Here is a 15031-nt window from a genome sequence, read left to right as displayed (position 1 = left end):
ATCCACACACAATGGAAGAACTCAAGACCAGGTCCAGGATGTCACCAATAGCATTACAACACAAGAACTGACAAAGGTATATATTATTCTCCTCAATCGTGCTCACATGTGTGTTGAAGTGGGCGGATGACACTTTCAGCACCTGCTGTGAAGGTGATTAGTCATATTCAATACATTACATTTCATTTCTGTGTTGTAGTTAATCATATTCAATACATTTCATTTTATGTGTTCACTTTACGGGCCGGTTTTACGTGCCGCACCCTGTATAAATATATGCGGTAAAAACGGACCTGCGCAACCATGTATCAACCAGCAAGATGCAGCCAAATCGCAGATGATCCAGAAGGCCTTAGTGTTGAAATAGCCATGGAACATGTTTGTTCCGCTATATCTACACTTGTAGCTGATAAAGAAGATGCACCCTGATTATAGATGTCGCTTAAACTTATTTCCGTTATCTCCATTACATTAATGTAGACTCAAGAAGGGGTATATTTGAAGTTCATTATTTTCAGATAAACATTTACCTGAGGAATCGTCATTCGAATCTTCCTCGGCGTCAGTCATTTTTTACTATGCTGCAATCCCTGTGACGGCAAGGCAAAAGCGCAGTTCGTAGAGTAGATGCGGCACCAATTTTCCGTAATATCTGCCAAATTTACGAACTTAAAACGTCTTCCAAAGCACATTCCGTTACAAAATACAGGTATGTCAATTAAAATACTTAATATTTCCTTTAATATTATTGTAAACCTCTTTTGTAGGACTAATCGAGAACTTATCATTTTTTCAGAATTTAACATCTTGCGAGTACGAAAAATCTTTCTATATCCTATGTAAAGTTACATGTCTTGCCAAACCTGATACCAAACTATATCCTATTCAACACCGTTTGCATGCTTGTTTATTGAAATGTTTTAATATTGCCACTTGCCAAATGCGAAATGCCTGTAAATGTTTTTCTACTCTCCGTACGTGTGGTTATTGTCTTGTGTGAATTAACATGTGATTTATTATGTGTGAGCCTTGAGTAAACGCAATCTTTGCTCTTGAATCTCTGTGGTGTTTTACTTTGTTACTGAAATTTCTTCTAAGTTTGAGCGTAGACTTTACACTTTTCCACAATTTTTCGCGTATGACGTTTTCTTCCTGTTGGTCAAAAACGTATAACGTTGAATAAATTCAATTCCAGCGTCCTCGCACGAGATATTTTTTTCCTCTGTGGATTGACATTTTGTAGATAGATGTGAACGTTGAATAAGTGTCTTTCCACACTCTTGGCACGTGATTCTTTTCTCCTGTGTGAATTAACAGGTGTCTAGTCAAATCTGAACGTCAATTATATTACTTACCACTCTTTTGGCATGTGTGATGCGTTTCTCCTGCGTGTATTGACAAGTGTGCAATCAAATGTGAAGGTCGATTAAATGATTTTCCGCAAATTTGGCAAGTGTGATTTTTTTCTCCTGTGTGGATTAACATGTGCGTAACCAAATCTGAAAGTCCATTAAATGACTTACCACACTGTTGGCATGTGTGACGCTTTTCTTCTGCGTGTATTGTCAAGTGTGTAATCAAATATGAACGTCGATTAAATGCCTTACCACACACTCGGCAAATGTGATGCTTTTCTTTTGTATGGATTAACGTGTGTGTAGTAAAATATGAACGTCGATTAAATGATTTGCCGCAAACTTGGCAAGTGTGATTTTTTTCCTGTGTGGATTAACATGTGCCTAATCAAATCTGAACGTCGATTAAATGACTTACCACAATCTCGGCCCGTGTGATGTTTTTCTCCTGTGTGGATTAACGTGTGTGTAGTAACATATGAACGTCGATTAAATGATTTGCCGCAAACTTGGCAAGTGTGGTTTTTTCCATCTGTGTGGATTAATATGTGACTAACCAAATTTGAACGATGTTTCCATGCATCGCCACACTCTTGGCAAGTGTAATTTTTTTCTCCTGTGTTGATTAACAGGTGCCTAACCAAATCTGAACGTCGATTAAATGCCTTACCACACTCTTGGCAAGTGTGATGCTGTTCTCCTGTGTGAATTGACATGTGTGTAGCCAAACTTGAACGATGTTTAAATGCTTTACCACACTCTTGGCATGTGTGATGCTTTTCTCCTGTGTGGATTACCATGTGTCTAACCAAATGTGAACGTTGACTAAATGCCTTACCACACTGTTGGCATGTGTGATGCTTTTCTCCTGTGTGGATTAACACGTGTGTAGCCAAATGTGAACGTTGATTGAATGCCCTACCACACTCTCGGCATGTGTGATGCTTTTCTCCTATGTGGATTAACGTGTGTCTAGTGAAATCTGAACGTCGATTAAATGACTTTCCGCACTCTTGGCAAGTGTGATGTTTTTCTCCTGTATGGATTAACACGTGTTTAGCCAAACTTAAACTAACACGAATTTCTTTCCACATACTCCGCAGATGTGGGATTTCTCACTTGTATGCATTAACTTACCGCTTGACATATTTGAGCTTTGACTAAAGCGTTCATCAGTGTCTTGGTACGTATGACGCTTTCCACTTTCCTGTGTCAGCATATGTCTTGACAAACGCGATCGATGAAAACCTTTGCCAAACTGCATCGAAGTATGATATTCCTGATCTGAATGAGAAATGGCTTTCTTTAATATAATAAACGTATTCTCTTCTCCGTGGGAAGCATATACGTTATCGGACCCGTAACATATTCAACAAACAACGAAATGTGATTGGAGATAATGATTAAGTAGCAACAATAAAAAAAAATATCATTGGCTATATTTCATGATAAAATTACCCTCAATTTGTTTTATTACATGAAATATTGTAGAAATATCAACTGGAGTACCATTGAGAAGTCTCCATATCTTTCTACTTTCAAAATAAGAGCCTGTAGCTTTTTCAATATATCAAAGTGAACAATCCTTTGTATCGTGGCGGTTATAGGTCATTGACCATGTAATGGTGACTGCTTTGAAACAAATGGAGAGTATGAGAAGTAAATGTCATATCTGTAGCTTCGTGTGGAAAAAAACAAATTTTTGATCCAAAGGTTTAATAACAACTCAACGTATTAATAAAAACTGTACCGAAGATTATTCACTTATATTATCATAAAAGGAACACGAAAGTCTTTTTCAAAAAAACAAAAAAAGAACACACAACTTTCCAAGCTGACGCAGAGAAACTTAACGTAACCAGACTAAAGATGAATCGTTTAAGCGTGTTGATCGTGGTTCAGTGGTCTAGACGCTTGACCGGTAAACTGGAGGTTAACCGGGAAGGAATTTGTTTCCATTTCTCTACTTTAACTTCCAAATTATTAGAACAATATGACTAATTACTTTATTTTAAAAAAATATGAATTACTTCTAAACTTTAAAGAATTTGGACGTTAAAAAATTTAAAATTATTTGACTGTACTTTATACAACTAACAATATGATTTTCTTAAATTCAATTTCCATTTGAACTAAAAGTAGGGTAATTGTTTAGTATAGGGGCCATAAACTAGCAAAACGTAGGACAATTTACGGAACAAATGAGTTGACAGTGATGTACAAATACTCAAGGAAGTACCGAACACAATTTCTTTTAGGGGGTACAGGATTTTCACGAACCGTAAGTGTAAGAGGAAGTGATTTATGTGAGAAAAGAAAGTGAATTGCTGGTAACGAAGATAGAAAACAACGTGCCCTGCGGGGCTCTATCCCGCCTTCACTGGCTACGCTCGCTCGGCAATGCTGTCTGAATTTAATGTTGGTAACGTAATTTAACATATGAAACCATAAAACAACCGCATCAGAATAGAATATCACAAAAAGTAGGCGCATATGCATGTCCACCAAATAAAAACAATAGCCAAAATAGCAAAGTACTAAATTACAAATAATGAAAAGGAACCATTTTAAAAGTAATTTAGAATTACGTAGAAATAGAGATGTAGCACTATTAATAAACCCTGAAATAGTGTTAGTAATAGACGTCGGTCTGTCTCCTGTCTCTGGCTTGAATTTTTGAAGAGGTACTCGGACTTCACTTACATGTAAATTAAAGCATCACATTTCGAGAAATGGGCAGGAAGAGAGGTCGTGTGGCAATATTACATGCAAAATTATAAACATTTTTCCTGCAAGTACTGCGAACATACATATTTAAGCCCCAATGTTGAAAAAATTGTGGGACATGTGTCTTCTGGCAGTTACCCAACCTAATTTGTTTATAACATGTAAAAATTTAATATGTTTATATCAGTGGTAGAGTCAAGTTTCGAAAATCCACTTACATGTAAACTTAAACTTTTTAGCCGTTGAAAAGTATGCGGACTTACTATACCATTTTTGAAACATATTTTCTTTCGTAGAACATATTGAAAATAAATATCCGTTTATGCGTACTCTCTAAATATAATAAACTATTAATAAAATAACATAACATCGTTCAGAATATACATTTTAAAGACTCCTCTAGGGACAACTGTAATAATATACTGTGATATAAAAACGAATTTAACTTTGAACTTATATAAACAAACAGAATGCATTTTCATGTGTTAATGCTCATAAATTCCCGGAAAACTCCCATTTTTGGGAATCTTCCCGAAAAATATCTTCTTGGGAATTTACCCACCACTAGTCCTGTCATTTTCTCGTCATAGGACAGTTTGTGCATGTGGATAAATCCTTGGCCGTTGTTCGAATTGCTAGCGCGTGCCATTTGTGCACAGGGTGCCGAGTTCAATTCCCGACGTAATAGTGCTAAAAGTTAATTTTACAATCAGTTACTTTAATTAATTACCCGTCATCAGCGCAGAAGTTAGAGGCAAAAAAGATACAAAATCTATTAGTTTCGAGTAGCATGTTCTTAATTATATGATATTGTACTTAAATTCTGAGTTGCAAAATAAATTAATATCAGTATAGAATATGTATTGTAGGTGAGCTGCAAAGTGGTACTATTCTATTTTTATTTAAGACACGGTGTCTGAGTGGTAAAGCTCTGCTTTTTCGTTTAGCTTCCATCAAGCGGGTTTTGTAGTTGAAGAACAAAAACGTGTACGTGGGTTTTCGCGGTATTCTGCCGTTTCTTTCCACTTTTCTCACTCTACCATTCACTCATCGGTGTCGTCACCGTCTGCCTCGGTGCATAATTAAGTAACATTAAAGTAGAAGTAATAAAACCTAGAACCCTTTCTTCTTAATAAATAAAATGATTAGCCCGCTGGCCGGACTGAGGCTTAAAAAGCATAAATCACATTTGGCCTGAGTAGTAAATTTTTAAATATACAACCATATTTCTCAGGCCTAACTTTGTAAATATGCTTTACAACGACATTTATTGGACAGTTCTTTCTGGAAAACTTTCAAAGGACAACTGCATAATTAAACCTCCAATTGCTGTAAATACAAATACAATACAACTTTCAACAATACAATACAATACATTACAAAAAATACAACTTTCTGTACAGTTTCCAGCTAAAGATATTCTTACAACTTTCTAAATTGTAGAAAGCACAAACTCCTAATTTGTTACACTTAACACCTAAATATGAAAATAAATAAATTATTATTTCAGTAGAGTTGGTTGTAGAATAGTTGCAAGTAAAAGGTACAAAGCCGAAACAAGTTAGGAAAATATTTCCAATCCTTATTCTTGAAATATTATCAAACTTGTTATTGGTAGTAACAGTTTTTCTGCTTCACAACACAAAAGATATAATTTGAAATTGTCTTATCGGTAATAACTGAGAGAAACAAATTTGTTGCCATATGATACAATATAAAACATACAAAGTGCAAAATACAACTTAGATAGGAAACTATTACCACTGGAGCCTCCTGTGTTTTAAATTTAGGTGAATTTCCTATTTAGGTAGATGCTGGAATGGATTGTTTGTTAGAAAACAAATTACGAACAGTGGCAGATCCAGAAAAGTAGTATGAGAGGGGCTTGATTTAAAAGGACTTTTTTTTTTTTTTTTTTTTTTTAAGAAAACACTAGACTTTCAGAGACTGGGCTTGCAGCTTATACACGTAGGAATCACTAGCAATAGATTTTTAGGCGAATCTTTACTTTGACTCAAACAGTGACTGCAACGATTTAACTGATCCGGTGTTGGGAGCAGTTTAGGAATGATTCCCAATTACTCCAATTTGCTCCCAGAACCGGATCAGTTGAATCGGTTATAGTTACTGTCCAAGTCAAAATAATGTACAATGTTAAGAATTATATTATAAAGACACGGGCCAAAATGTTACTAAACACCATTCTTAATCAATCCAGGTGAAGTGGTGACTATCAATATTGATATCTATATGGGGACTACCAACCCACCTACACCCTACTCAAGTACAATAAAAAGATCCAAAAAAAATCATATTTAGTCAAACCACTACTATAAAGCTAACGTAAGAAGGAAAAAAATTTAAAAAATCATTCATCACTAATTATAAATCAGTGAAGCATGACAAGGAAAAATAAATTGCATTTCACCAAGATGATGGAACAACCACAAGCAAAGCAAATACTTCGCCAAATACTCAAATGCAAAGCAAATCAAGAATAAAAATAATATCAATTAAAAAACGAAAGCACTCGCCGTTTCGTCATACCAGAACACTCATGAATAATGAACTCAAAGTTTCTGATTCCCGAAAACCTAAGATAGCAGCAACACATGCGCAATACTCAACTACACATTACTGAAAATGTTCCTTTCTGCACAGACGTCGATTTATTAAAACGAGCTAACTTGTTATTATGACAAATAAGACTAACCAATAAACGCTCACTTTTACCATACGTCGGAATATCTTCAGCGTTCGACCACAACCATCACAGGTTTTCTCTAACTCAATTGAACCACAGTACTGAAAGGCGATATGAGTTCATATCCGAATCTAATACAAATGTATTTAAAAACGACAAGTTCAAATTCTTTATATTAAATTCATGTTACGGTGTCTCAATCGCACTTGCTAACTCGATCGTCGCCATGAAACGAAAACTCAGGTACCCGCTCACCGCATTCCACCAGCAACAGCACACAGGCACAAGCAGACAGAACATGTGACCTCACAGTACCAAACTGCCATATGACTGTACAGAGACACTTAATGAAAAAAATATGAACTAACGCCAATCACGGAACTAAGACGTTACACAAAAACCAGAACAATTCCAAGTGACTCACGCATAACAGTTCCCCCGTGACTAAACCTGTAAGAACCGATTAAAGTCACTGTTTTTGAGTTTAATTACAGACTTGCCGTTAAAAAAAATCAATTTTGGGTAGGTTTCAGCCTGAAAGTTACAAACCCCGTAAATCTTGAACTGATTAGTGTCCCGATCATATTCTTGGACAAAGCAAATAACCAAATCAAATCAGTTTACGAAAATGATTTTTTTCTTTTCGTCAGCTGGCACTTTTGTGGGACATATGCTAAACTATTAGAATGTGGTTCCATAATCGGTACCAGAAAATACATAATTTCCTTTACAAATCTCGATAATTCAAACTAAGTACTGATGCCGGTACCATCATTATAATATCAATGTTACTAAAATGCATGCAGTTTTGTGTAGAATGTAAAATGTTTAAATGCTGAATGAAAACATTGCATGGAAACGTATGTTCAACATACTTTTTTGTATGTTGTTGAAAGTAACCACACCTATGAAACGTTTCACATTTCAATTTCAACAATTGCATCGAAGTCCAATGATAAGCGCTAGTATTCTACGAAACTGACTTAACTTTGACAGAAATTCTTTTAGACAGGGTGTTTTTACAGTAACTACTATCCATACTACTATAACAAACCCTCCTGGTAATTAGAACTGATGCTAACCCCCGGCAATATATATATATATATATATATATTACTGCGTAGTTGAAACTTCCTGTTTACAGTTCGTGGCTCTACCTACAAAGGACTATGAAACTCTTTTCATATTTCGTGCAAACTAACGACCGATGTGCAAAGTAACCCCGTGTTACGTTATCTAGTAACCACTGTAAACGAAATGGAGCATAAAAATTGAATATGCCAAATCATGACACGGAACTAGAAAAATGTTTGGGAATGAAGGAATCCATATAATTAAGAAATTACGTCCTTAATGTATTGTGGTACTTCGGAACACAAATATGCAAGCAAAGAAAGCATTTCAGAGTGTTATCTATAAAATACTTAGGAACGTTCAAGTACACATTCGACACGCAAGACATGTAAGTTTATCCTATATAAATTATTTTGCGCTATCCTCGTTTACCAACATTCTGCGTAATGCCCTTATCTGCACAGCAATCTTCTTTTTACTGGCCATCTAGCGCATGCTCGTTACAGTTGCTTGTACATCGATTCATATTCATGTAGGTTTACTAAGCCCCTAAAGTGATCCTATATTGAGAAATGGAGGTCCATACCATAGAAATGATTCCTGGGAATTTAAAAAAGTAGACTTCCTTGAAAGAAATTAGTCCAGCGAAAATGGATTTGTGTAAGGACCTCTACAATTAATGAACATCCATTGTTGGCTCATTATTCTTGATTTTGTATTTTGTCAATGTCTTTCTAAGCCCTCCGGAGGAATGAGGCTAGACTCCTTTGAGCTAAATTCTGAGTAAAATTACAAACGCCTATAGTTTTTGTTCCAGTATAATACATTCCACGTTTAATTTGGAAAATTTTAGAATGAATATTATTCTCGCGATTTATTTTACAAGTCTCTATATAAATAAAACAATATCGTCGAGTACCTATATTTTAAACATGTGCAATAATTAGTGACTAATGTGTAATCAATAACAAAAGAATCATTTTTTTAAGATATAAACTACATAAGACTTGTTTGAGCTGTAGTTTATATCTTAAAAAAAAATATTCCTTTATATCTTGACAAAACATCGATTCCTTGTTATTATTTGGTATACAGCTAGTGTATGTGTGCCACGCCATTCCCAAATTGTAGATTACTAACTTACGTTCGATATATTTCCCATATATAAATACTTTTTTGTGAAGCATTTCTTTTAACCAACAATTTTCCGAACCCATGTAACCGTATTATCAATCTGAGCCAATTAGTATATGAAAAAATGAACATTACCTTTCTGGCCGAATTTAAATTTTTTGTGGTTAGTTGTTGGGAGTCATTAGAGTACGACGCGCAAGTCTCCTGAACCACTATTTTTCGTAGCGTTTCTATATTACTTTCAAATGCAGGATCATCTTCTACTGTTAATTCTGATTTCACCTTATCAACGTTTAGTTTCACATCCAAAGAACACATAGCTGTATCCTTGTCCATTGTTTGCTCTCCTTCCGTTGTAGATAATATTAACTCTTTGTTGTCAGTCATCAGTGCGTTTGTCCAACCTTTCCCTTCGAGTGGATCTTCCTGAGGTAAGTAATAAACAATTTCTTCTTTACACATCAATTCCAACTTAACAGACGCCTCACCAGCCATTGTGAATTGAAATATAATAAGAATTTAACACTGGTCTTATACTTCCCTTATATTTTTTGCCAGTTAATGGAATGATTTACGAGAACTTTCAGAAAAGTAACTTTATTTGTCCAACCTTCTTCTGCGGTTGCGTATTTCTTTCGTAGAGTGATTCTAGGCAGTGATGCCAGTCTTTTAACAGCAAAATTCCCGTCCAAAGCCACAAAATTTCCCGATGTGATGCAAAATTTCCCGCTAACCTAAATAGATATAGTATTTATCTAGTAGTAAACAATTTTAAAAAATACCGCTTTAGACGGACTATGATGTACAATGGAATTCATTCTCGTAGTATAAAAAGGTATTATTTATAGTTATGCATGATAAGGTAAAAAACAATTTTTAAAAAAATACTGTGTACAATTTTGTGTAACGAACACTATGTCGTTCTTTATGGCTTGGAAGAGAATGCTATGTTCAGGAAAGCCAGAATTAATTCAGTTGTTTTGGCCTAACGATTTTTGTGTTGCAGCACATTGCCTGTTCCGTCACCAAAAAAGCAGCGAAAAGCAGGGTATTTTGGAATTGCTTTACATTAACTTGATTTTTCAAGTCTTTTTGTATTTTTGAGGTTCATTTGTATCACAAAAGAGCTCAGTGTTACGGGTCTTACACCTAAAACCCATTATACATCGTCAAACTTTTCCATCAAATATTGTATCAAACTTTTCTTTGACGATAATTTGGTCAAATAAGATGGATAAAACTTTCGCACCCATTATAAACGATTAAATATAAAGGTGAATATCATTGCTCAGTTGTTTATATTTCTTGATTCAGTTGTTAGGTCACATGAACGTATATGTAGTGTACTCAGTTTTATGGTGGAACTTGCTGGTGTAACTATAATGAATAAGGTTCTAGAAATGAATGGAATGATTATTCACAGTTACTTCTGTCTCATTTCCCTCCTTTATTGCTATTCCCAAATAAATCTTATTTTCATGGTTCCTTTCTTGTTGAGTAAATACGTATGAATCTACATTCTATTTATTAGTCCGATGCTTAAATTTCTTCTAATTCAGTTAATTTTCTTGTAACTTTTGTAAGTTTGGGGCACTGATTAAGAATAAATAGTCCGTCATAAGAATGTTTGGCTATTGTTTAGCTTTGGGGAGCCCAGGTTTTTAATTGACTTTTTTGCGATTCTCTATTAACATTCGGTTAGATTAGCTTAATAAGATTTAATTCACACAGTATTGCCGAGCGAGCGTTAGCGAGTAAAGGCGGGTTAGAGTCTCGCAGGGCACATTGTTTTCAGTCTTTGATAGCGTTGGCCCCCCATTACTAAACAGTTACCAAATGTTAGGTTTTACAGTTAAAATGAGAGAGTACATATTAACGAGGGTTCTGTAGGATATTAAATTCCCGAGGAATTTTTCAGTGTAGGAAACTTTTAATTTATATTTAGAAATGAGAAAATATTACGCACTCTAACCTATTTTGATTTTGTGCAACATCAAGTGTTTTTCGCTACCCTCATTTTGGCTCTCACCTTCAGCTATTGATGCCTCTGCCTCTTGCGAACAAAACCCTGTGCAAACTTGTGGGTCCCATGCTGTGCTCCTGCTCTGAATCGGTTAAATATCATCCTCGCTTTTAATGGCCACCTACTGTAAGATGCTTTTCCTTGTAGCGTCCCAGAGGATGGCCCGGAACTTCTGAGTGCTACAGAGCGGAAGGCGTCTAACGTACTTAGAACGCAGACTAAAGAAAATCCAGAAAACTAAGTATCAAGGGGTCGCCAGTCTGTGAAAAATGAAATGGCAATGAAGTATAGGGCGCACAGACAACGTCCGACAACACGACGCTTGCGCACACCAGCTCTACGAGAAGGCATGAACAAACCCCCCTTCCTCTTCTTGCTCCTGCGTATACCATAATTTAGAAATAGCTAACCTTAAATTAAACTTATCTAGCTACTAGGGACTTGCACTTGAACAACAACACTTAAAATGGAAAAGATTATTTATTATTTGATCAAAAATTAGTATTAGGGCCATGGAAGCTCGATATAGACCAGGTACTTTATAACAGGTACATATACTATCATGCACGAGAACCTATATTCATATATTTATAAAAACAATAAGAAAAGTCATGCGTGAAAATATTCAGCTACTGATGCATGATTACATCAAAATTCCTGCAGCTATAAACAATTGAGGAGGGACAACCATCTTCACCTCCCTTGTATAATGATTGAAACATTAACACACTTCATAATAATATGCAAGTTAGATTCTTACCAAATTCCAGAAGAATTGTCACTTCTGAAGATGATGAAAATAATAGTTTAAATTTATTATGCAAAAGATAATATCGTATCATAATTGTTAATTGTTGTGCACTGCAGCTAGACTTCAAGGATAATAACATAGCTATAAAATACTAGCCAGCGCATACCCACCATCGGGTGCGCGCCTACATGTGCACTATTCAAACATAAAAACTCAGTATTAAAATTGTTACCACTAAGAAAAAGTATGCAATAAAATTATACGCATTCATCTAATAACCCATTGAGACTGATTACCTGTTACTATGAGATTTACATTCCACATATGGGCATTCTGTGCCCTTTTCTTGATTGAACTGGCAACATTATGCTCCACCCCGGTGAGAGTGAAGCTGCCATGAACACATGTAGCGTTAAGCTTATATATTCAATATTGTGATTCTTACCTGAGAATATGCACAAAGCATACTTACTAATGAATGATGCAAGTATTCAGGATTGATGCTCAATAAGATAAGATAAGATAAAGACACTTTTGTGTAAACAACACAACTGCACTAAAATGCGAGTGGCCAACATTATATGGAGATTATAAGGGACAACTAGCACCGGTGAGAACACAAAACAGCTATTCGTGAAGTAGCACTGACAAATAGTAGCTGATACAGCTTACTGCAGCTATGACGCAACATAAAAACAAGATAATTAAGTAGTGCACCACACTTGTAAACACAGTTCTTCAAAGAACACCATTGAAATGAGCTTGGAGAGATAGCTGGAGGATTCACTATTATTATGAGAAAGCACTGGCTAATATGCCACTTTCACTCAACTCAGAGAGCACTGAACATTATAAACACTAAAGAGGGATTAGAAAAAGTAAGCTTTCGAAGAGCTTAACTAGGCCTGATAAATTAACAGGCTATATCAAAGATGAGCTTTAATACGCACAAACATGCTCAAACATAATTGAACATAACTAAAACAACATACTCATCAAAAATGACGAATGTGGTTGCTACGAAGGCAACCTTTATCAGGAAAACACCTTTAAACTGCCCATCTTCATATAAGAAACACTAACACAACAGCATCTCATCTCACTACCAGTTGATCCTGAGCCAAGGCTGGGCGGAGCTAAACCAAAGGGGGCTCCAAGGTAACTCCTTAATAATGGAAAAAAGTATGAAAAACTCCAGAGAAATGTATTGTGGTGTAAAATAACATGTCCCAGAACTGCATTGTCGCTCGACAAAACACTGAGCGAGCGGCGGCGAAAATAACGGGTGGATTCTTCATGCTGCTCATTCACCTGGGCTATGGGCCACTAAAATGCCTCTAAATTATTCCAACTGAATATGCGTTTGGCATAAATCCTGCACCACTCTACAAGCTACTTGTTAATAGACTAATACTGCTCACTTAAGAAACTGCACTGGTTCACAACCACACATATGAAAGGATATTAGTTTGGAATAAACATGCTACTTGCTACTAAAATGCCATAAGTAGCTATAGAATCCAATATTTGGTACAGTAACAAGTACACAAGAATGTAAAGAAGCCACCTTTTGTTGTAGTACATGTTTAAGTTCAAGGAAGTAGGGTTGTAACAAATATATAAATGGGAATCAGCATTTAAGTCGTTTGTACGTGAAAACCAAGCTACTTCCTGGGAAGGTACATTGCTGATTCATTACAATCCTTGTAAAGATCTGGACTCTTGATGATACTGTGCTAGAGGTTGAATACATTGCTTCCTTCACTGATATGATACCGGACAGAGCGTGCATGGGGCGGGTTCCCACAGAAGTTTTTAGTGCTTCATTATGATTTCATACTTTATCACAACTAAGAAAAACTTCACGAAAATTGCCATTATCGTATTAAATGGTGAATGTCACTAGGACGAATACAGAAACTTGAAATATAATTGATGGAGAGGCACACACTGACAGACAAAACTTGTAGCTGCAACAAAACACGTGGGAGACCACTTGCTCTTCTTTATAAATTCCTCTTGGAAATTGCACACCAAAATTATGATGAAAAGGTAACCGTAAAGCTTCACTTACACTCAATATTGCTCTGTCAAAACTGTTGATTACTAACAAAAGGAGGATGGCTACGAGAGGCCTGGATTAACAATAATTTTAGGCTTCATTTTTACAGATATCAAGAAGCCATGCGGTACACAATCTCTTTCTTCGTAGTACAGCGGAAGTCACCCGCTCGTCTTCCCTCCACGGAAGCGGAAGTATCAATGTTGCCAGATCTTACAAAAGAGAATTAACAATACTACTTAAAAATATTACCATTATAAAATAACACAATTACTAAGGGCACTACATCCTCGCCCTAGTTGAATAAAAAAAAAGAAACTTTGCTGTCAAAGTTTTTTTTTTTTTACAGGTAAGTGTTTACCAGCAATTCCTGTCTTTTCTGTAAAGAACAGTTAAATAATTTTACATTATCTAAGTTTTGAGTGCCATCCCATTCATTATTTAAATTTACTAAATCTACGGTATTGCTCTCCACAACAATTACCAAAAAAGGTCCAAGATATTTAACAAAAAACTTACTGATGGTTTTATCTAACAATGAGCTATGTTTACGATTTTTAACAAATACGAGGTCACCGATTTTAATCTCAGTGCCTGTTTGTTTTACCTTGGTTTCATTCTTCTTATGACTTCTCTTAGTATTCAATAACACGTGTTGATGCCGAAAGGCATGGTCTACATTACCAAATTCAGGAGGCCAATTTAACTCCTTTTTAAAATTTTCCAAAGCTGAATGATTTAAAAAAAGTTCTGAAGGTGCGTACCCTGTGGTAAGTGACACAGAGTTGTTCAACAGCGTTTGCACCTCCGATAAGTGTTGACTCCATTGAGTGTGATCATGACTTATAAATACCCTTAGTAACCTAGATATCTCTGAATGATAACGTTCCACCGGATTAGCTTTGGGGTTGTACGGACTCAAAAGTAAGTGATGTATACCATTCCTGCGACAAAAACGTCGCCAGAGGGACGAGAGGAACTGGGCGCCTCTGTCAGTTATAATTTCCTGAGGAATTGGAAAATGATAAAAGTATCTCCTAGAGATTATAGAAGTGATTTCCTTGGTGCTAGCATTCCTAACAGGGTATAATACAAGAAATTTACTGTAAATATCTAAGATAGATAATATATAATAATAACCATTACTTTTTGGTAACCTGCCAACAAGGTCCACACTCAGCTTGGCATGTGGGCTGTCAGC

The 15031-nt window shown here is 35.8% G+C and overlaps 1 protein-coding gene across 2 annotated transcripts in view; it reads right to left on the bottom strand.

Moving 5' to 3' along the window:
- The window catches only part of LOC145690893 (uncharacterized), a 74805-nt gene extending 65165 nt beyond the window's left edge, over window positions 1-9640 (bottom strand). For both annotated transcript variants that reach the window (XM_081766304.1, XM_081766303.1), the window contains exon 1: window positions 9130-9640. In XM_081766304.1, the coding sequence (XP_081622430.1) occupies window positions 9130-9489 (360 nt within the window). In that variant the 5' untranslated portion in view covers window positions 9490-9640. The remainder of the gene's footprint in view (window positions 1-9129) is intronic.
- Between the last annotated feature and the right edge of the window lie 5391 nt (window positions 9641-15031).

The sequence above is a fragment of the Thermobia domestica genome, chromosome 7 (genome assembly GCF_964235325.1).
Source record: "Thermobia domestica chromosome 7, izTheDome1.hap1.1, whole genome shotgun sequence".
NCBI lineage: Eukaryota > Metazoa > Arthropoda > Insecta > Zygentoma > Lepismatidae > Thermobia > Thermobia domestica.
This window is presented reverse-complemented; position numbering and strand designations above follow the sequence as displayed.